The sequence below is a fragment of the Indicator indicator genome, chromosome 7, assembly GCF_027791375.1.
Source record: "Indicator indicator isolate 239-I01 chromosome 7, UM_Iind_1.1, whole genome shotgun sequence".
Lineage (NCBI taxonomy): Eukaryota > Metazoa > Chordata > Aves > Piciformes > Indicatoridae > Indicator > Indicator indicator.
The window spans coordinates 2755195-2779131 of record NC_072016.1 but is presented as its reverse complement, the minus strand read 5'-3'; the positions used below and the strand labels follow the sequence as shown (position 1 = coordinate 2779131).

At 45.4% G+C, this 23937-nt stretch overlaps 1 protein-coding gene across 1 annotated transcript in view; it reads left to right on the top strand.

Annotated features, from left to right (window-relative positions):
- The window catches only part of GRK5 (G protein-coupled receptor kinase 5), a 120857-nt gene that overhangs the window by 46387 nt on the left and 50533 nt on the right, over window positions 1-23937 (top strand). Inside the window, exons 3-4 of the mRNA XM_054382311.1 lie at window positions 9166-9278; window positions 19605-19682. Of these exons, the coding sequence (XP_054238286.1) occupies window positions 9166-9278; window positions 19605-19682 (191 nt within the window). The remainder of the gene's footprint in view (window positions 1-9165; window positions 9279-19604; window positions 19683-23937) is intronic.

The window sequence follows — 23937 nt, the reverse complement described above, 5'->3', positions numbered from 1 at the left end:
CTGATGTGTTGTTCCAGAAGGCTGGAACAGAGCAGGACAATACTGAATTAAAAGCATATTCTAGCTAGCCCTGTGTTTCCAGCAACCCCTCTGTAGGTGCTTCAGGGAGGAGTTCCTGAAATGCAGCCATATATCTGCACACAGGCAGCACCTTCATTCCTCTTACAAAAGGCAGCCTTGGGTGCTCCTGCCCACCTGCCACCCAGCTACAGATGAGCAAGCCCAACATCTCATAGAGCATTTCCCACTCAGGAAAGCTGTCCTGGGTTTGCAGAACATGGTCCCCCAGGGTGAGAAGGGAGCCCTTTGGCTGGGTGCCTCCATGGCAAAGGCAACCTCCACTGCAGCCTGTGATGGGTTGAAATTACCCCCCAACATCAAGTTGCCAGACCAGCTCAGTTGGAAGGCAAATGAAGCTGTATTTACAAGCACACTTAAAATCTAGAACTATGAAATGCAATGAGTAGATACAAAATATACAATATTTACAGGTATCTACAATTTATAAACAACACAAGAAGCCCCCTGGACAAAAGCAGGGGGCTACCAACAGCTTCCCCCTCCCTACTCCCTTTGTCCCCCAACCCAAAGAGAGAGAGAAGAGCACAAGAGTAGGTTGTTAGTACTTAGCCAACAACAAGAACACAGCCAAGGTCAACAACAGCTAAGCAAAAGCACCCAGCTAGTATCTGCTAGAGTGAAGAAGTCAAAAAGAGAAAGTGTTTTTACAACTACCTTTATGTTAGTTATTCAGACCAATGGGGTTATTTAGACCTTATCTTTATTTTCCCTTTTACATCCAGTGGTCATTTATTTACATTCTACCACTTTTACTCAAGATCTGTGGAAAATTTTCCTAGGCACAGCCTCAAACTGCCACACAGCCACCTGCCTGCAGGTGTTCTGCATGGAGCAGATGGAGCTGAAATGTGCAGGGGGCCAAAGCGAAGGGGGAGGAATAAAAGACATTGCAGGAGCAACTTCAGGCCTGAGAGAGAAGTAACCAAAGCAGTGACAAGCTGTGTGGGTTTCGTCTGTCTGTTTGCAGTGCTGTGTTATGTATTTAGAAGCTGGTTGTTTCCATAATAACAGCAAGTGCCATATGGTAGCAGGGAGGGTGGTGAGAGGAACGCTCAAGGAAACACAGTATGTTGTTTGCCATGTGTGTGCTTCTAGAGGAGATACTGCTGCTCCAAACAGGCTGGGGGATTTGCTGCTCTCACCAGAAAAATAGCCAAGGCCCTCAGCATTGGTAGTGGTGCAATACCAGTTCGTGCCTGTGTCCAGATGTGTCGGTGTGAGCTGAAATTCCCCCCCCCACCGACAATAACCAGGCTAGCTCAGTCTGGAAGCAAATGAAAAGCTGTATTTACAAGCAGAGTCTAAAATCTACAATGAAATGCAATGAATATGTACAAATATACAAAATTCACAACATTCACAAATATATATATACAATCAACAGAAAAAGCACAATCGATCTCCCTTTGCTTCCCCCCAAGGGGACCCTCCCAAAGGGGGCCTCCCTCTCCCAGGAGCTTCCCCCCCCAGACCCCCCTGGACAGAGAAGCAGAGCTTAGTTAGAGCAGAAAGTTGTTAACTTAGCTGCCAAGGTCAGTGTGTTATCTTCAGCCAGAAGAGAAGAAGAAACAGCAGCCAGACAGCCCAGCAACTGCCCCCACTGCCGAACGCAGAATGTGCCGAATGCCTACTTTGTTTTGGGTAATAGTTCTTAAACATTTCTATCTATCCAATGGAAGTGTTTAGAACAATCGTTATTTTGCTTTCTTATACCCAATAGTGACTTATTTACATTCTTTCACTTTCTCTGTTCTGAACTTTGCAAGGAAAAAATTAAAAAGACAGTTTCAAACCATCACAGTCCACCCCTTCTAAACAATTCCATTGGCTGCTACTATCATTTATCTAATCTAAAATAATATCTACAACAATAGGTGAATAAAGACCATAGTCCATTCCGGCTATCTCAGATGTAGATGATTCAAAAGAGTCAAATCACAGGAAAAACAGCAAACAGCTTGTTTCCTCGCAGATGGAGTGAAGGAAGGAACAGGGACTCTCAGGTGACTCAGGGCTCTCAGGGTTCGTGCACCGTAGATCTCATGAACTCTCCTCTTGGGCGCGATGCTGTATCTGCGCAACACTCTGAATTTAACCTCTCTCAGCCAAAGTTAGATTTCTTTGTGGAATACACCGAATTTCACCATTTTCTTGCATCACCCAATAGGTGTGACCAGGACCTTCAGCAGAAACCACCCCTCGGACAGGTTTGGCCTCTCCTGAAGGAGAAAATACCCAAACAGTTTTGCCTAACAGATTCTTTTCTCTGATAACAGGAACTCTATCACCTTCTTCCTTTCGCAACAAATCTGATTGAGCAGGTCCAGCTCGATTCACTGAACCTCTACTATTCACCAACCAGGTTGCTTGTGCTAAATGTTTCTCCCAGTTTTTCAAAGATCCACCCCCCATGGCTTTGAGAGTGGTTTTCAGCAAACCGTTGTAGCGTTCGATCTTCCCTGCAGCTGGTGCATAGTAGGGAATGTGGAATATCCACTCGATGCCGTGCTCTTTGGCCCAGTTTTTTACAAGATTGTTCTTGAAATGAGTTCCGTTGTCCGACTCAATCCTCTCTGGAGTTCCGTGTCTCCACAGGATTTGTCTTTCCAGACCAAGAATGGTGTTACGTGCAGTTGCATGAGGAACTGGATAAGTTTCCAGCCATCCAGTGCTTGCCTCTACCATAGTCAGCACATACTGCTTACCAGATGGAGAACGAGGTAGAGTGATGTAGTCAATCTGCCAGGCTTCACCATACTTGTACTTGGACCATCGGTCACCGTACCACAAGGGCTTGATCCGCTTTGCCTGCTTAATAGCAGCACAAATGTCACAGTCATGGATGACTTGTGTGATAGCATCCATGGAAATGTCAATGGATCTGTCACGAGCCCATCGGTAGGTTGCATCTCTGCCTTGATGTCCTGACGAGTCATGGGCCCACCGAGCTAGGAACAGCTCACCTCGGTGTTTCCAGTCAAGATCAGGATCAGGATCAGAGTTTGTGTCCACCTGGGAAACTCTTGCAGCTAGATCTGCCTGATGGTTGTGTTGTTGTTCCTCAGTAGCTTTGCTCTTAGGAATGTGAGCATCGATGTGTCTCACTTTCACTGGGATTCTCTCAATGCGAGCAGCAATGTCTTGCCACAGATCTGCAGCCCAGATAGGCTTTCCCTTCCTCTGCCAGCCATTCTTCTTCCAGTCTTTCAGCCAACCCCACAAGGCATTGGCTACCATCCACGAGTCGGTGTAGAGATAAAGCTTTGGCCATCTCTCACGTTCAGCTACGTTAAGAGCTAGCTGGACAGCTTTTACCTCTGCAAATTGACTGGATTCTCCTTCTCCATCTCTCGCTTCTGCAACTCTGCGCGTTGGACTCCACACTGCAGATTTCCATCTCCGCTTGTTCCCAACAAGACGACAGGAACCGTCTGTGAACAAAGCATATCTCTTTTCATCATCAGACAGATCACTGTAAGGAGGAGCTTCCTCAGCACGAGCTACTCTCTCCTCTGGAGGTTTAGCACAGCTTGTGCCTTCTGGCCAGTTTGTGATCACCTCCACCAAACCAGGCCTTTCAAGATTTCCCATTCGAGCTCTCTGTGTTATCAGAGCCATCCACTTAGACCAGGTAGCATCTGTTGCATGATGTGGTGAAGAACCTTTGCCTTTGAACATCCAATTCAGAACTGGCAATCTAGGAGCTAGAAGAAGTTGTGACTCAGTTCCAATCACTTCAGAAGCAGCTTTCACTCCTTCATAAGCAGCTAAAATCTCTTTCTCTGTTGGAGTGTAGTTTGCCTCTGAGCCTCTGTAGCCACGACCCCAGAAACCAAGAGGACGTCCTCGTGTCTCCCCTGGAGCTCTTTGCCATAAACACCAGGTTGGACCATTGTCACTCGCGGCCGTGTACAGAATGTTCTTAATGTCTGGACCAGTTCGGACAGGTCCCAGACCCATCGCTTGGACTACCTCTCGCTTGATCTGGTCAAAGGCTGCTTGTTGCTCAGGACCCCATTGGAAACTGTTTCTCTTTCGAGTCACATCATATAGAGGTTTCACAATCTGACTGTATCCAGGAATGTGCAGTCTCCAAAATCCCACTATGCCTAAGAAACACAGAGTTTCTTTCTTGTTGGTGGGATTTGCCATGGTGGAGACTCTGTTTATCACATCCATTGGGATGTGACGGCGACCATCTTGCCACCGCGCTCCCAGAAACTGGATTTCTCTGGCAGGTCCTTTCACCTTGTCTCGCTTGATAGCGAAACCAGCTTGCAAGAGAATGTCAATGATTTTGTTACCTTTCTCGAAGACTTCTTCAGCAGTCTCACCCCAGACGATGATGTCATCGATGAACTGAATGTGTTCTGGAGCTCCACCTTTCTCCAAAGCATCATGGATCACTGCATGGCAGATGGTTGAACTGTGAATCCACCCCTGGGGCAAACGATTGAATGTGTACTGAATGCCTCTCCAGGTGAAAGCAAACTGAGGCCTGCATTCCTCTGCTATGGGAATAGAGAAGAAAGCATTAGCAATGTCTATGGTAGCATACCATTTGGCCTGCTTGGATTCCAGCTCATATTGGAGTTCCATCATGTCTGGTACAGCTGCACTCATGGGTGGAGTTACTTCATTCAAGGCACGGAAATCAACTGTCAGACGCCACTCTCCATTCTGCTTTCTCACAGGCCAGATTGGACTGTTGAAAGGTGAATGAGTTTTGCTGATGACTTTCTGACTCTCCAACTGACGAATCAAGTTTTGAATGGGCACCAAAGAGTCACGGTTGGTTCTGTATTGTCTGTGATGCACAGTTTGAGAAGCAACCGGCAGCTTTACATCCTCTATCTCATGTTGTCCCACAACTGCAGATTCATCTGAAAGCTCAGGTCTAATGGACAACTTCAATTTTCCTCCATCAGTTTCTACAGTTGCTATTCCAAAAGCCCATTTGTAACCCTTAGGGTCTTTAAAACGCCCTTCTCTCAGAAAATCAATTCCCAAAATACAAGGTGCATTAGGACCTGTTACAATAGTATGTTTCTTCCACTGCTTCCCAGTTAAACTTATGTCAACCTCTATCTTAAACAACTCTTGAGATCCACCAGTGACTCCCTGAATAGTTATAGATTCTCCCCCTTGATAATTTGATGGTATTATGGTGCACTGAGCTCCTGTGTCAACCAAGGCCCTGTACTTCTGAAATTTTGAAGTGCCAGGCCACTGGATGTACACATCCCAATAGATTCTGTTATCTCCATTATCCCTTACCTCCCCCTGGCGGAAGGCAGGGCACCCCTAATGGTGGGGATTACATCCACATGTACAGCTGGCACAACGTCCAGCATCAGAATTAGGATCACTGTTGGAGCTATCAGAGTTGTTCTGGGAAACTGAGGAAGTGACAGCTACCCTCCTGGTATTGCTACCTCGGGATCTGCCTCTCTGCAGCTCCCGTAACCTCTTGAAAAGATCAGAAGTTGGTTGACCATCCCATCTGTTCATGTTCTCACCAAACTGATCACGCAGAGTTATCCAGATACTGCCACGTGATTGCCTCTGCTGTCTGTTTTGGTTTGACCTATTCTGGAATGGCCTTCTTGGAGCACGTCTGTTTCTGACAGCTGAAACTTGTATCCATCTGGAGGAAGAGGAATTAGAATCATCCCCCTTCATCAAGTTGGATATGGAGGTTTTAAATTCCTCCTTCAGCTCTTTCATGCAATTCTTTATTTCTCCAGACAGAGTTTCAATGGCTGAAACCAAAGAAGTACGTGCAAGACTATCCTCCAACTGCCTCATTTGGTCAGTGAAATGGCCAACAGTAGGAGGTGCTCCACCATAATTTCTTGCCACAATCCTGCTTGCCAGAATAGTAGCATAATTAGGAGGAGCAAGCTTAATGAGCTTTTTGGCAAGGCCTGTTCCAACAGGAATTTCATCAGGATTCAGAGTCTTATGATCTCCATACATTACTTCTCTCACAGCAAACTCTCTCAGACGCTTGATTCCCTCAGCTATTGTGGTCCAAGGCTTAGGGTTCCATGGTAAATCATCTCTGCTGGGGTACCTCAGTGAGACTGCCAGTAGGAGGCGTGCCCACAGAGAAACTTTACCAATGCACTTGCCTAGGTGCCTGTCTATGCCTGTATCCTTTGAGAGCATCCCCAACTGAGAGGCCGACTTGTCGCCTACCACCAATGCTGGGGCTCCCATATCAAAACACCTGGCTAGCCAAGACAGGACTGGCTCATTATCTCCTCTGATGTAATCCTTCCTCACATGTCTAATTTCCTGTCTGGGTGCATTAGCTGACTGTATGTCATCCTCATCATCATCATCATCATCATCATCCTGAGGTTGCTGTCCCCATAATCCTATTTTAATCCTCCGTTGAATTTCTTTGAGTTCAGAGGCACTACCAGCAGTTGCTAATCTACCAGGGTCTACATCCTGACCTACATCTCCATCATCCATGTGGGGTCTCAAGAGGTCTACCAGAGTTTTAAGGCTAACCCTCTCTTCCTCATCAGAAGGATCTTTCTTAACAGAGGGACCCTGAGTAGAAGGACCCTCATCTCCATCTGCACCATCTCCTGCAGCATCTGCATCTCCTTTACGCTTTCTGGTTACAGTGGCCACCAAATTTACTGGCTTGGTTTTCACATTCACAGCAGAGTTGGAAGAGCAAGTAGCCTTATGTCTTTCTTGACACAGTGCTATCAGTAGCCATATGATTATTCCAAGAAGCAACAAATTTAAGATTAAGGCTAGTACAAGATATCTAGGGTACCACTGGTTCCAAAGACCCTCTGTAGTTGTAAGAGGAGTAACAAACTCATATGTGTCTACTAGCAGATCCATAGTTGAGTTACCATAGCTTCTTAGCCCAATAAGACCATAACAGAATTCACCAACATTCAGTAACTTGTTCTTAACCCAAAGAAACGACTTATATGCCACATATCTCACAATCTTGTCTATCATGCAGGAAACAGCCCATCTGTAAACAATCACACTGATAACAGAGGAAATAAAATTGCTCAAAATCCAAAACAGCTTCATTTTGCTTCCTAATCTGAGCAGAAATAAATCAAACAAGCAATCGAGCCCCGAGTTGGAGCGCCAAAAATAAAAAGTGTGTCGGTGTGAGCTGAAATTCCCCCCCCACCGACAATAACCAGGCTAGCTCAGTCTGGAAGCAAATGAAAAGCTGTATTTACAAGCAGAGTCTAAAATCTACAATGAAATGCAATGAATATGTACAAATATACAAAATTCACAACATTCACAAATATATATACAATCAACAGAAAAAGCACAATCGATCTCCCTTTGCTTCCCCCCAAGGGGACCCTCCCAAAGGGGGCCTCCCTCTCCCAGGAGCTTCCCCCCCAGACCCCCCTGGACAGAGAAGCAGAGTTAGTTAGAGCAGAAAGTTGTTAACTTAGCTGCCAAGGTCAGTGTGTTATCTTCAGCCAGAAGAGAAGAAGAAACAGCAGCCAGACAGCCCAGCAACTGCCCCCACTGCCGAACGCAGAATGTGCCGAATGCCTACTTTGTTTTGGGTAATAGTTCTTAAACATTTCTATCTATCCAATGGAAGTGTTTAGAACAATCGTTATTTTGCTTTCTTATACCCAATAGTGACTTATTTACATTCTTTCACTTTCTCTGTTCTGAACTTTGCAAGGAAAAAATTAAAAAGACAGTTTCAAACCATCACACCAGAGAAGGGCAGCAAAGCTGGTGAGGGGTCTGGAGCACAAGCCCTGTGAGGAGAGGTTGAGGGAGCTGGGGGTGTTTAGCCTGGAGAAGAGGAGGCTCAGACTTTCCTGGTCCAACTAAAAAAGAAAAAGAAAAAACCAACTAACTCCAACCTTTTTATTTTTTCTTACTACTCCTCCTTCTCAGATCTTTAAGATATTCTCTGAGCAACAGTTGTCTTTGGGATATGTTCCAGGGAAACCTGGACCATAAGAGGAGGCTCAGGGGAGACCTCATTGCTGTCTACAATTATCTGAAGGGAAGTTGTAGCCAGCTGGCAGTTGGTCTCTTCTCCCAGGCAACCAGCAACAGAAGAAGAGAACACAGTCTCAAGCTGTGCAAGGGGGAAGTTTAGGCTTGATCTTAGAAAGAAGTTCTTGCCAGGGAAGAGAGATTGCCCATTGGAATGGGCTGCCCAGGGAGGTGGTGGGGTTGATATCCCTGGAGGTGTTTAAGAAGAGACTGGATGAGGCACTTAGTGCCATGGTCTGGTTGATTAGATAGGGTTGGGAGATTGGTTGGACTTGGTGATCTTGGAGGTCTCTTCCAACCTGATAGATTCTGTGATTCTCTGCTTCATGATGCCTGCCTTTCTCCCATGTTTTCCTGCAGCTAGTGCCTGTGATGGGCAAAGGTCTTTGTACTTTACTGAAGGTGATGGTTCTGGGTGCACCAGCACAGGGGAATGGAATTTAAACATGGCTTTTGCAGGAGAAACACAGTTCTGCAAGGGAGTGCTGTGTGAAACTGAAACCAGCTAGATGCCATGTGCTCCATCAATCCGTTAGTGCTCAGTGAGTAAAGAGCAGAAATGCTGAAAACTTTGAAAATGCATAGTCTGCAATATTTCCAGAGATCAGGGGCACTTTAGTGCATACCTAAGAAGCATCCAGCAAAGTCTCCACAAATTCCAGCTTTTCCTACCCTTTAACACACGACTCACATTTCAGGGACTTCTAACTTGCTCCCCACATGCCCACAAACAACACCAGTCTGAGCAGCACCTTTACAGAGCCTGTGTGTTTCCATCACAGGAAAATGGGAATTTCTTTTTCATAATAGCTGAATGACTTTTGCAAGACTTTCCCCAACATCAGGTCTGTAAAGTCGAGCATCATTGGCCTGAGTCTTAAAGCCATTAATGATATTTGTGTTCGGATACCTGAAACGTCGTGGCAAGGAGGAGGCAGCGGTTCTGATTATGGGGGTCATGGTTCTGCACATATTTGCAATGCTTTAAACTCCTAGCCAACCCCAAAGGCAAAACTCTTCTCATTTTCATGCTTCTCTTCTTCTCTTTATTGCCTCTAGAGAGAGATTACTGCAGCATATGTGAAAAGCAGCCGATTGGAAGGCTTCTCTTTCGGCAGTTCTGTGAAACTCAGCCTGAGCTTGAGTGCTGCATTAGGTTCCTTGACTCTGTGGTAAGTCAACTCTTGTGATATTTTGGGTGCTTCACAGCACTGTCCTGACAGAGCAGACTGCCCTGACCCCAAGCAATCACTGTTTTGTGGGATGTGCTTTTGTGTCTAATGTACCTGAGCAAGCAGCAGACAGGGCTGACCCTGCCAGCATCCCTGCACTTCTGGTGCCAGCCTGGGGGAGCAGGAGCCACCAGAGCAGAATAAGGACATGCACCCCAGCACAGTGCTGCTTTAGCCTCCCTTCATGTCAGTTCCCAAGGAGTTGAGCTGCTGTGAGCAATGGCTTTTGATGTGGGGGAAGCCTGCAGTGTGGGAAGGCACTGGGAGGGACAGGATGATGAATGGACTGACAAGAGAGGATGAGGAGTATGATAATACTGATATCTGTCTTTTTCCAAGCCTTCTTCGTCTCCACACTTCAGGGTGATTTACAAAGGGCATCCTGATTGCTAGCCTGGTTTTTCAAATAGGAAAACAGATGCACAAGATGCAGACCTGACTTGATTGAGGTCACCAAGTAGCAAATCTGCTCCATTTTCCACTCCAGTGAGCTCTTAGTTAATACAGCCACTGAGCAGCAGCCCCCAGCCCCCGAGGGACCTGATGCACTTTCCCAGTCTGGCAGCACTTGGCCATATGTAGTGCCAGCAGATGAAGCTGTTCACTGTGGAAAGGTCTCTCAGTGGTTTTCTTGCTGGAAGCCTGCAGAAGGATTGAGATGTTGATGAGCCAAAAGGCTAAATGATAACAGGGAGGAAGATGAACTTGTCAGTGCTAAGTACCAGTGACCAGGGGAGCTTCCCTCTCTGCCTAACACTGACAGTCCAGAGCAAAATGATACACATCAACAGGAGGAACTTTCTTTGTTTGTACTATGGTGAAGGTATTCTGAAGCACAGAGAGATGTGAGAAATGCACTGAAGCTGGAAGGGTCTAAGAGAGGACACATGGCCACTTAAACTTTATGTCACTAGTGCAGTATTTACAGCATCACAGAAAGCGATGGAGAAAGTCCTGTTCAAATCACTTGTAGCTGGTCATAACTTCTACCTGACATTGCTAACAGTGGTTGTGACTTACTCCAGTGAAAAGTTTAGCCACCAAGATCTGTGAAGCTGCTACATCTAACAAACACTCTGTGCACCTGTGCTCAAGGCCAGAGGGCAGGAGGACATTTGAGTACCCCGAATGTGTTGGTACCATACCAGACCAGCTTTGTCTAGTGAGGTGTCTGTCCCTGATGAAGCACCACACACCTGTCTGGGGGGTGACATCCCTAGAGAAATGCTGCATAAGATACAATGCCCACAACCCTGAGGAGATGGGTGATAGCCATCCCTCTAGGAAACTGCAAAAATCCTTTGGGAGACAGACACAAAAGACTGCTTCCAAGTGGTTCTGAGATCAGAGAGAAGAGACAGAGCCATCCTCAATTTGGAAAGACTTAGCAAGGCCTCTGTTCTTTTCTCACACCTCCTTGCAGCAGCAGGCATCACATTTTGGTTCCATGAGCACCCAGGGGCTGCAAATAACAAGACCACAGTGTGCAACCCCTGAACATGTCTGGCAGCAGGCCCTCAGGGTGTGCCACTTAGCTGACTTTGGGCAACAGGAACCATTACTGTCCCCCTGCATGTGTCCCCACTGCCACCAGCCCCAGAACACCACTGATAACCTTCACTGTAGTGCTGCCTGGAGCGTCTCCTAGCCTCTTCCAGCAGCTCCAGCTGCCCAGCCCACCTCCCACTGTGGGAGCTGAGGGCACTGTGTTATTTCATTGACCTGAAGCTCTGTGGAGTGGTGCCAAGCACTGGAACACTGCATCCTCCCAGCATCCATACAGCACAAGGGACACCACTCCTGTCAAAGCTTGTGGTGGGACTGGCTTTGTTTTAAAGCTCCCCTTCCAAGCAATCCCAGACTGGTATCTGCAAATCCTTTTGTGAGGGTGTGCTTTGCACCCACCCCTGGGCTGCTTTTGCAGGTTGGAGCTACCCTGCCTACCTATACTGGGCGAGGGAGCTGTTCCCAAGGCAGGCTCAGACTGGCAGCACCAGGACTTGATGAACAAAATGAGTGGCTCTGAATATTTACTCCTTCTCTCTTCTTTTTAATGCTAATTAACAGCAGTCTTCTTTGTTTATTGGTTTCAAATTCTGTACAAGCTTGCCCCTTAGCCCATGAAAATCCCTGAATTGGGCAATATTAAGGTCTAGCAACCCAGACCATGGCCATTAAATTAGATGATTGCTACTGAAATTGGCCCAGCAGGGTCACACTGTGTTGAGTGAGTAATGGGATTCAGGCCAAGTCCTATGTCAGGCAAAAAAGTCCTATAATGAGACCAGAAGCTTGACTTTACAGCCCTATTCTGAGACCACCAGGAATGTGAAACTTTTTGGAGACCACCTGCTGTAACAAGCCTCAAGCAGAGAAAGCCAAGAGCCTCCATTTTTCTTTTGCCTTAGCTGTTTTTCTAACACAAGATGCAAAATGTAGCTTTTGTGTAATATCAAATAAAAAGGAAAAGGTAATAGAGGGAAATATTGAGCTGTTGATGAGAGGATTACAGAGATTTTTATGCACTGAGAGGTAGTACCACCTCTCTTTCACACAGTACAGCTAAGTGACTACCAGATCACACAGTAACTCGTTGGCAGAAACCTGTAACTGATGCCTCCCAATTTTTAATGGAGGGTTTTTTTAACCAATACACTCAACTGCCTGCAAAGAAAGCAGCAATCAGGGCTCCTGGAAGGAAACCAGAACCTGAGTTAGACACTAAACAACTTACCAGTGTCCAGTTCTGGGCTCCCCAGTTCAAGAGAGACAGGGACCTGCTGGAGAGGATCCAACAGAGAGCCACGAGAATGATTAAGGGACTTAAGCATAGAATCATAGAATCATAGAATCATAGAATCATAGAATCATAGAATCATAGAATCATAGAAACAGTCAGGGTTGGAAGGGACCACAAGGATCATCTAGTTCCAACCCCCCTGCCATGGGTAGGGACACCTCACACTAGAAGCATCTTCCCTGTGAAGAGAGACTGAGAGCCCTGGGGCTGTTTAGTCTGGAGAAGAGAAGACTGGGAGGGGATCTGATCAATGTCTATCAGTATCTGAGGGGTGGGTGTCAAGTGGAGGGGGCCAGGCTCTTTTCAATGGTGCACAGCAATAAGACAAGAAAAAACAGGTGCACACTTGAACAGAGAAGATTTCACCTCAGCATAAGGAGAAACTTCTTTCCAGTGAGGGTGACAGAGCCCTGGAGCAGGCTCCCCAGGGGGGTTGTGGAGTCTCCTTCTCTGGAGACTTTCAAAACACACCTGGATGCATTCCTGTGTGACCTGCCCTGGGTGATCCTGCTTTAGCAGGGGGGTTGGAGTCAATGGTCTCTGGAGATCCCTTCCAACCTCTAATGTACTGTGATTCTGTGATATTGTGATATCAACAATCTCCATTCTCTTAATTAAGTGGGACTAAATTTTGCAAGCTCTATCTCACACCTTTGCTTCCAAAGACTGGTAAAATAAACCAGACCTTGCAGACCAGAATATGTAAAGAGAAAAAGAATAAATCTCCTCTTTGCTGGACATTTATTTCAGCTGTTGAGTGGAATAATGAACCTGGTCTGATGTGGTCTCCTGCAAATCTAATTACAGCAGCATCTGGGGGATTTTGTCTTTACAGTTAAGCTGCTTTCTGCAGAAAAAAAAGGCATCTGTATAATTAAAATCTGAATGCATGTAGGTGTGCATCTGTGAGATCCCTCTGAAACCTGTGAATACTTTGGTCAATATCAACCAATAATTGAGATTAAAGTTCTCAGAGGCATAAAGTTTCACCATGTTTTCTGAGAGCAGTGCTTGGGTAATTACCACAATCTGTCAGTTGTAAAAAGGACTATGGAGATAAGTGAGCTGTAGGGCCCAGCATTTAATGATGAAAGCCATAAAACCAAAGAGATGCAGAGCTTTGCAGTGCAGCCCTGGTGGAGCTGTGGTGGTTTGGTTGCCACCACTGCTGTGGGAACCAGCAAGCAGACATTAGTGTGGCTGTCTTGGAAATGTGACAACAACAAGCCCTTCTCCTAGATGGTGTGATAAAGACAGGGAGCCATTTCTTATTGTGGACATTGTGGAACCAATGTAAAGTCAGAGGTCCTGACCTGACTAGATAAAATACCTAGCAAGAGCTACCGATGGCTTGTGCCTCTTGTGTGCTCATCTGTGTGCACCTAAACACAAAGATCTCCAGTAAATACTTCACCAAACCCTTATGTAGCCACTCAGGTGAAAGAACCATGCAAACAGAAACTATTACAATTAAATGGAGATGGTTTATGATTAAATAAAGTCCCCTATGAGCCCCTAACAACGAATTCACCTAAAGTGTGCTTTGCTGTGCTTACAAAACTTTTTCCACCATACAACATTTAAAAGACAGAGACTAAAATAAAGTGTTAGGGGATACATTGCCTGTGCTGAAAGGCAGGTCATCAAGCAGGGAACCTGCTAGCAAGATGTGTTTCCTTCCCCACAGCCCCTGCCTTCAACACAAGAAGGCAGCAGGTCAGTGGGGACCTCCTGCCCCTTCTCCTTCTCAACAGCTCATTCCCAGGGTGCAGGCTTCCTACATTTCCTTCTCCTCTTCTGTGATTTTTGTGTGCTGTTGGAGTGAAGACTTTAGCTTCTGGACCTTCTTTCTTGCTTCATCAAATCGCATTCATCATTTTTAATTTATTATTTTCCAAGAGGTAGCCTTTAACATGTTAAGGTAGACCAGATTTAGATTGTCTGGAGGAGAGTGTAGCTAATTCTGGTCAAGGATAAAATAACCTGAGAGCATTTCCTCTCTGGCCTGTATGATATTTCTTTGCATTGTGGTTGCCATATGAAGAAAGGTTGAGAGAACTGGGTTTGGTCAGCCTTGAGAAGAGAAGGCTTAGGAGAGACCTTGTTACGTGTACAGAGACCTTGTTATGTACCAGTACATAAAGGGTGGCTACCAAGAGGACAGAGTCTCCCTTTTTACAAGGAGTCCCATGGAAAAGACAAGAGGTAATGGGTACAAGTTATTCACGGAGAGATTCCAACTGGACTCTAGAAGAAAAGGAGAACAGTCAGACATTGGAATAATCTCCCAAGGGAAGTAGTGGATTCCCCTACACTGGACAGTTTTAAGACTCAGCTTGAGAGGGTACTGGGCCAGCTCATTTCAACTTTACTGTTACCTGGAGAGGTGCACAGGCACACAGGATGTTAGGAGTTGGAAGGGACCTCTGGAGATCATTGAGTCCAACCCCTCTGCCAGAGCAGGACCATAGAATCCAGCACAGGGCACACAGGAACACATCCAGATGGGTCTTGAAAGTCTCCAGAGAAGGAGACTCCACAACCTCTCTGGGCAGCCTGCTCCAGTGCTCTCCCAGTGAAGAAGTTCCTCCTCAAGTTGAGGTGGAACCTCCTGTGCTGTGATTTCTATCCATTGCCCCTTGTCCTATCACAGGGTGCAAGTGAGCAGAGGTTGTCCCCTCCCTCTTGACCCCCTCTTGATATTTATTAAATCCCCTCTCAGTCTTCTCTTCTCCAGACTAACCAGCCCCAGGGCTCTCAGCCTTTCTTCACCAGGCAGTGCTCCAGTCCCTTCATCATCCTTGTAGCCCTCCCTTAGACTCTCTCCAGTAGATCCCTGTCCCTCTTGAACTGGGGAGCCCAGAACTGGATGCAATATTCCAGGTGAGGTCTCACCAGGCAGACTAGAGGGGGAGGAGAACCTCCCTGCATCTGCTGGTCACACTCCTCTCAATGCACTCCAGGATCCCATTGGCCATCTTGGCCACAAGGGCACATTGCTGTCCCACAGACAACTTGTTATCCATCAGGACTCCCAGGTCCTTCTCCACAGGGCTGCTCTCATTTGGTTGGACCAAGTGATCTTTGGGGTGCCTTCCAACCTGGCATTCTGGGACTCAGTCACACAGAAATACATTCCCTGGAGGAAAATAGCCCTGCTGCCTCTCCAGGTTGTTCCTGTGTGTTCATGGGGGCCAGGGGTGAGAGGCACAATCTCCTGGGGTGGATTTTTCAGCTGAATGCTTCAGTAGGCATTACACTTCTCTGGGGTAGAAGGATGAGCCAGCACCCATTTAATGCCATTTGTAAAAACCTTTTCTTGCTCTTAGGGAGATTTCCTTTGGCTAAATCCCTTGCATGGTACATAAATCATCTGGGTATGTGTGCCTTAAAGCTGCCCAAGGCTTTTGCCATCAGAAATGCCAGTTTGTTGATGTCAACAAACTCAGTAACTCAAAATGTGTTTTTAAACAGTCACAAGGGCTCTTTTGCCCAGAATTTAAATATAAGAAATGTGGTTTTGAGTTCACTTTGCAAACGTGAGGAGTTATGAATCCCAGCTGTTTGGGGTTTGCCTCCCAAGCTTCAGCCACAGCTTTTAAATCTCCAGCAGAGGCAAGTGCAAGGGCAGTCACTGGAGCACGCAGCAGCAACAGGGCAGAGCCTGGAGTCCAAGGAAGCAGTAAGCAGGAGCTGGAACACAGAGAGATTCTGGAGATAGCAGAGGAAGGAGCTGAGAAAGCAGAGGGACAAAATTTGGACTGAAATATTGGTAGCCTGCTGCAGATGCTCAAAAGATGACTCCACTGCTCCTAACTTCTACTGAGATTCCAAAACTGCTCTGGTGGGAGCATCTGACATCCTCCCATCTCCATCTCCTAATGGGTGTGAGGAAGCAATTGCTGTGGTGATTCCACACTCCTACAGACAACCAGCAGCTACCTGCCAAGGGGAAGAATCCTCTCAGATCTGCAGAGAAATCCCTTTGACTGCAATTTTCACATATTTCCAAGCCATGGAGTTTCCAGAGCTCAAAGAATATTAAGATGCAAATCAAACACTAGATAAAGCGATGTTTCAGAATTACAGATGCTGCTGTGAGCTCCTGACAGTTCCCTGCCCCAGACCCTGAACCTCTGCTTAGCCATCTCTGAGCCCACAGCCCCTCCCATAGCCAGCCACAGGCTGGGCATTGCTGCCTCTCCCAGTAGAAGTGCATTTTCCCATCTGATCTCGCTCAGCCCATCCCAAGGGCAGCTGCTCCAAAAGGATGGATGCTTTGCACCCCTGTGCCCCCACTCAGACAAAGTTGCCTCTAGGGAAGCAGGAGCCACCAAAGTAAGTACTGCCTCTGAAATAGCAGCCAAAGGAAAAGTTGGGAACAAGTGGTGGCCAGCCCACATCCTCTCACCATTTAGACTGAAGGATCCGTGCCTGCCCGCAGAAAGAGCCTTCCCTGCAGCTCGTCCCATGCAGTCAGGGCGACCATAAATCCTCCCCTCATTTATGAGCTATGAATAGGGCCCTGTCTGACCTAACTAGGGCATGGAGAAGTTATTAGACTCCAGAGCAGGAGCCTTGAAACACATTGCCTGGATTCATCAAAGGAATCATGGAAACTCTTTGGTTCCATGTGGATTTGAAGTGACGATGTTATTTCTAGAAATCTGCGATTTGCAGGCTGTAGCTCTGCTTCCGAGTGCGGCGAGGGGAGGGGATGGGTCTTACAATTTGAGCACAAGATTGAGAGCTGAGGGCCTTGGTATGCTTCCCAGGCATGTGGCAGAGTGAGCATGGGGAAGTCACTGTGACTGTCTGCATGGGCAATTCTTCCTGTAATAACAGTCAGGGCTCAAAATGTGTCACTAGCTGCTGCCCAATAGCTTGAAAGTGGCACTGAGGGGAGAAATAATAATGAACTTGGAAATAAAATGGATCAGGCTTCTAGTACTTCAGCTACAGTGAAATCAACACTGCTCACAGTTGGAGCTTATGGCTTCTTCTCACATCCTCACTTGTCTGTCACTTCCTACCTTCACCACCATGGAGGATGTCAAATGCAAGCATAATGAAACCTTCCTTTTATCCCTTCCCAGCTGCCTTGAGACAGAGTGAGATACTCTGAGCATGTGTGTGTGTGTGCATTTAGCTCTGCATGTGTTGGATCCTGTCAGGAATTGCATTTCAAAACACTAAACTTCTGCTTTCTCCTGGCCTGTCCTAATTTGCTTCCTGCTGGAGGCAGGATGGGATGTAAATGTAGGGTATCTGGGGCAAAAAGGACAATGAATTTATTGACATCTCCCTGGTGCACTTCAAATGGCAGCTTTTATTTATTAGGAGGCCAATGTGTGACAAGGATCCAGAGGCTCAAAGCAAATGAAGGAGAGTAAAATGGTCATTATTGGAAGAAAATGTAACTAGCATTGAATGGAGGAGTTGGAAGACCTCCTAGAGGTCTTCTTTGGCCAAGGATGACGAAGAATTCCTCTTTCTTTGCAGTCTTCTGCACAGACAGTTACATTTAAGTACAATTATTTTTTTAGATAAAAAACACCTAGTTTGTCTGTGAAACTAACCCAAAACTGTTAAGCTCCAAATAAGATTTACCTTGAAAAAAAAAAAATTATTCCTTCTGCTACTTTTGCCATGGCTTTATGCCCTAGTAAGGAGTCACAGAGAAAAAAACGCAGTTAAGATGCTGTAAACATTTCAGAGTGTCTGTGCCTCAAGACCCATACTCAGATACCATCTAAAGAGGACAGGAAATTGGATGCAAGATTGTTTTTAAACCCTTGTATTAAGTTTTATGAGAACCTAATCAGTTCAGCCCCAAAGTGATCACTAAAAGCAAAGAGGTACTGCACTTGTGGATTTTAGCTTTCAGCATCTGTTTCATCAGCAGTGCAGGTTTCCTTGCTATTTGTGGGCATTTTCATTTCCCCAAACCAAATCAGACTGTAATTCTAGATTATTCAAGCAACCTGCTTTGGATGTGTATAATTATGTAGCTTCAGACTTAAGCTGCAATAGCTAAATCAGCACTGGGCAGAGAGATGGCTAATAGCATTATTACTACATTGTGGTTTTCATGTCATTTCTAGGTCTGCTTAGCTCGGGTATCCGTTACAGCCAGCCTTTGGATTTATTCCATCGAGCTCAGAGCACTACATACATCTTCCAACAGTCCTGAGATTTGCTCTTCCAAATGTTTGCTAGTCCAGTCTGATTTACCTTCTTTTTCTCTTTCTTTTTTTTTTTTTTTTCTGTTTAACTTCCTCCTCATCAATCACAGCAGACAGCTTGGATTGGACCAGGTTACTGAATTGGTTTGGCAGGATTTTCTGGGATCCTTTTTTTTTTTTTTTTTTTGATACAGTCATGAAATCCACTAGGCTTAATTTTTTTTTTTTTTTTTTGTTATTTCCTTTTATTTTATTTCATGGAAAATATTTTGATCCTGAGGCTAAAGCTTCATGCCCTGGGCAGTGCCAAGTAGGAATGTCTCTAAGGACTTGTTGTTGCATTTGGCTACTGCAGTGCCATGCAGTGCATGTTTCCTTTGAGTGCCCACCATGGATCCAACCCTTTAACTGAAGTGATTAATGCCTTCTTGGTGCATAAGTAATGCCTCTTTTGTTTCTTATGTAAACAATGTCCTGAAACTCATCAAAAGTCAATAATGCTGCAGTACACAGGCCAGCCAGAGGTTTAAAATGTAGGTATAAACTCTGTGTTGGGAAATAGGCTGCTCTCTTTTTTAATGCACTGGGGAAGTCAAACAGGATTTTGCCTGCAGTGTCTGTTCCTCTAAATGGTCTCTCTTGTTTAGTCCTGGTGCTAAGAAATCAGCTCTTAGATCTGATCTCAGCCTTCTGGAGAGACTGAGTCAAGGATCACTAAAAGTGCTGGGCAAGCCTCTCTGCTTTGCAGAAATATTGTTATACCAAGGGGAAGAGATAAATAAATAAATAGGAAGGACACAGTCAAGCAAAGAGATCATAGAATCATAGAACTGATGATCTGCTGAAGGAGTCCTTGAAGTACCACTGTGGCAAGATTAACAAACATTCACTTTCTTCACTGCTTAAAGAAACAATTTTACCTTCTGAGTCCACCTTCCCTTTGAGCAAACCCAAATAAAGTCACTGTCTCTCATCACTGAAAGCTTTCTGAAAGCTAGCTTGGCAAGGCTATATAATACAGATGAATTAAATCATCTTGGTGTTAATTAAGACATGTGGTCACAGAAAGCACACAACTAGGATTTGGTCAAAACACAGTGGGAAGTTTTTCAATAGGATTGAGTGTATGGCTTTTAATTCCATCAGAAAATTGTATTTATCCTTCACATTTTTCAGACAGAACATTTTGTTAAGGCTGCATCCAAAATGAAGTCAAAATGGTAAAATAGAAGTGTAAATATTGACCTTTTTTTAATTTTTTTTTTTTAATATCTGTTCCAGGCAGAATATGAAATTGCTCCAGATGAAAAGCTGGGAGAGAAAGGAAAGGAAATAATGATGAAATACCTCACCCCAGAGGTAAGGGGCAGCCAAAGTGGCATTACTGAAGGAATACTGCAAGGCACACCTTTGCTGAACAGGGTTGTTACAGGCTTTGTAAGCCAGAGTCCTAAAATTTATTGTAGCAGTCGCCAGTAAAAAAATCTGCAAGTCTTGTACAAATAGTCAGAGAGGAGAAAAAAATATAATCCAATCCAGAAACTGACTTCTAAGGATGAGTTTGAGTTTACTGTGGGCTTAATTAATGTGTAGATGAACAAAGGGCTTCTCTGGTCTGGTCTTGGTGTGCAAAGCTCTACAACTGTGGTGTAATGGAAGAGACCTCAGCTGTTACCAACAGATGCCACAATTATTTCCTATCCAGCTCAAAGAGGTGGTAGCACTTCACAGAATCACAGAATTGTCAGGGTTGGAAGGGACCTCAAGGATCATCCAGTTCCAACCCTCCTGCCATGAGCAGGGACACCTCACACTACATCAGGCTGCCCAGAGCCACATCCAGCCTGGCCAGAAAAAATTCCAGGGCTGAGGCTTCTACCACCTCCCTGGGCAACCTGTTCTAGTGTCTCACCACCCTCATGGGGAAGAGCTTTTTCCCAACATTCCATGAAATAGAAAGCACTGGCAAAACTTGTCTTTAGTAACAGACATAACATTTTGATACAAAAATTCCCACTCCTCCCCGCCACCATTTGTCCCAGGGACATGCAAGACTGCCACAGGACAGCATGGTTTGGAGCTGAGAGGTGCCTACTCCTCTGGGCTATGGGAGGAGAGGAGCTGTGTCCACAGGGTGGCACTCCAAACAGAACTACAGGTCGGCTGCAGGGATTTTGGACAGAACACATTGGGACTACACATTGTAAGGGAGGTTACAGTCATTTGCTGACTCCTTTTAACCTTTGCAACAAAAGTCATTGCCAGTGAGGAGTAAACATCCAACTTCAAAAGCAAGAACGATCCTAGGGCTTTTCCTGAGTTGCTTTCATAGGAGTAATCAAGATGTACAATTGCTGCTTCAACTGTTTGACAAGAGAAACACATCTGGCAGATGTCTTTCTAGAACGTTTAAATGCTACAATATGTTTTGGAAGGGCAGGGGCAGAGCAGACCATTTTTTTTTTCCCCAGTCAGTCATTTTCCTACAATAAATATCAATGCATACTTTCAGTTATCTCAGGCTGGATTTTGGGGTCTGGTTTCATTTACTGAGCCTGGATAGTTTCATGCTCAGCCATTGAGCACTGGCAGTTTGAGTTCCTGCTGCCCATTCATTAGGGACATAAAGTTCCACCGATTGTTTAAATCCACCCAAATGACCATTTGTCTTAAAATTCCTGTCAATAGAGGGACAAATAGTGAGGCAAAAATATTTCCCACTGCTCCAGTTCCCATCTGGAAGGGCATTTTGCTGGTAGCAGAGCTAGTAAAGTGAGGGAAGGACAGTACTGCTTTGATTCATAGATTCCTGGAATGGTTTGGGTCAGAAGGGACCTTAAAGATCATCTAGTTCCAACACCCCCTGCCATGGGCAGGTTGTTCAAGGCATCATCCAACCTGCTCTTGTATACCTCCAGGACATCCATGACCTCCCTGGGCAACCTATTCCAGCATCTCATCACTATAAAGAATTTCTTCCTAATATCCAGTCTGAATCTATCCTCCTCAAACTTCAGTCCATTCCCTCTCATCATGTCACTACAAGCCTTTGTAAAAAATGCCTTCCCAGCTTTTTTGTAAGCCCCCTTCAGGTCCTGGAAGGCTGCTCTAAGATCTTCCCAGAGCCTTCTCCAGGCTGAACAGCCCCAACTTTTCTAGCCTGTTCCCTGATGTTGTGGTTTAAGCCTTTACCCAGAGCCCAAAAGCCCAAAATGGAACAGATTTAGGTTGCCTCCCCTCTCCCCTTTTTCCTGGTAGGGAACACAAATTAGGCAGGAGGAGAAAAAGAGAGGCAAAATTACAAAAGAAGAGTCTTGAATTGATTTGGAAGAAAAAAGCTAAGTTTAACAAAGTATAAAAGGCATTTGAGTAAAAGGAAGGTTACAAAGGTATAAGAAAAATAGGTAAATAAAAATATATACAGAACCAGATGCAGCTGGCAAAGAATTCTCTGAATGTAAGATGGATTCTCTGTAGATGAAGCTCCTTAGGCATCTGGAACAGGCCCAGCCATGTGGTTAAACACCTAACAGCAGCAGTGTGTTGACAAAGTGAGGGCAGGAAAAGAGAGCCAGAGAGCAATGGACCTCCTTAAATAGAGTTGTGGACAGGCAGTGGGAGTGGAATAGAGCTTGACTCTGGGACCCCTCCCCTTGTTGCGGGGCGATTGTCAGGTTTCTTTGTCCACCTGAGGCTAGGTTCTTTTCAGCCCACCCCCGTCCTGGGCTGGTTTTAACCTAGCACACCTGATCATCTTTGTGGCTCTCCTCTGGACCTGCTCTGGCAGTTCAATGTCCCTTTTATGCTGTTGGCTCAGTTTCCTGATATCAAATCCTTTCACTGCTGTCCCATGGCATGCTTGGTCTCTACAGTGCAGAAGGACATGGAATAGTTTAGTGAGGTAAGTAAATGTGCACTGAAGACCAATCTGAGCTGTTCCTTCTTCTTCAAGAAAATATGGCAGTGTTAATAGGAAGGGAAATTACTGGAATCCTGGAGCTGGAGTTTCCCTTCTCTGCCATGCTCTGCACTTCCCATTTGATCCATGATTTCTTGGTACATAAAATAAGGCATAGGATATTTACAGTCTGTCCTGAAATGTTTCTGGTATTTACAAGTTTCCTTAACATCTTTGGGCAGAAGGAAACACAAAGATGTGCTCCTTGGTTTGTAAGCTGAAAGTGCCTCCCCAGTTGTGGTGCTTTAATGTCTGCATCGGTTTTGCTGCACTTTTTTTTGTTCTTAATGGGGAAATTCTGCTTCTTCCCAGAGGGATATTCAAGCTCTTGAGCAGAAATTAATTCCTAGAGGTGAGGCTGACTGTTCCATAGCAATGGGTTGCATGATAGATTTTCTGCTGGGTCTCCCACACAACAAATTCTTAAAAAAAAAAAATAGAGCAAAGACTTCATTAATTTCATTCTCTCTTAGATACCTAACTGAGGTACTCAGTTTGGGAGTTCAGATGGCCTACTGTCCTCTCCTTTCCTTTCAAGAGAGAAAAATAAGAATCTCCCAAAGATACATTTTAAGCTATTAGAAGTTAGTGATTTGAAGCCAGGTTAGATGCTTGCAGTTCAAAGGGGTGAACCTGAATCCAAATGTCCTAACAGAATGTCATCCTGGCCAGGAAAAAAGAAACCCTTTTCATTAGGAGCTGCATTTCTCCATTTCAGTGTCTTGAAAGATACAAATTGCTGCTGATTCCAAAGTCTTCTGCTACAAGTGGAATGCTTCTTTTAAGTAGGTGTGTGTCTGTGCTTCAAAGAACCTGGTTGTCTTGACATGAAAATAGTGTGACATACAGCTTGACTGAAAGAAATTTAATTATAGGTTTAGTCCTGGGACAGATAATTCAGGCTTACAATGTGAGAAGTCTTTTTTTTTTCCCAGAGCACAGGATCAGAAGCAAAATGAAAACAAAAAGTAGGCTTCATGTCCTTTAATATTCATAAATGATTTTTAGTTCTTGCTTAGGTTTTTTTTCATGCCATTCATGTTTAACATCCAATGTGTCAGGATGTCATCATCCTAAGGTTCCTTCATTTGCATGGGGAGCATGGACTGTATTTAATAAAGCATATGGTGGTTGCACAGCAGAAAGGAAAACACTTCCCCAGATGGATGGAGGTCACACCAGTCCTGGCAACCTCATGTGGCTCACAGAACTGCTGCCTGCAGTGCTACACAGCACCCTTGGCAGATTCAGATGTGTGAGAGCAGTGAATTCTCCCACCATTCTTGTGACCAAGAGAGCCAATGGGATCCTGGGATGGATCAAGAAAGGTGTCCAGCAGGGTTAGGGAAATTCTTCTATGTCTCTGCTCTGCCCTGCTGAGACCACACCTGCAATACTGTGTCCAGTTTGGAGCTCCCCAGTTCAAGAGAGACAGAGACCTGCTGGAGAGAATCCAAGGGAGAGCCAGGAGGATGCTTAGGGGACTTGAGCATCTCCCCTGTGAAGAGAGACTGAGAGCCCTGGGGCTGTTTAGTCTGGAGAAGAGAAGACTGAGAGGGGATCTGATCAATGTCTTGTTCTGTTGCTGGTTGCCTGGGAGAAGAGACCAACCCCTACCTGGCTACAGCCTCCCTTCAGGTAGTTGTAGACAGCAAT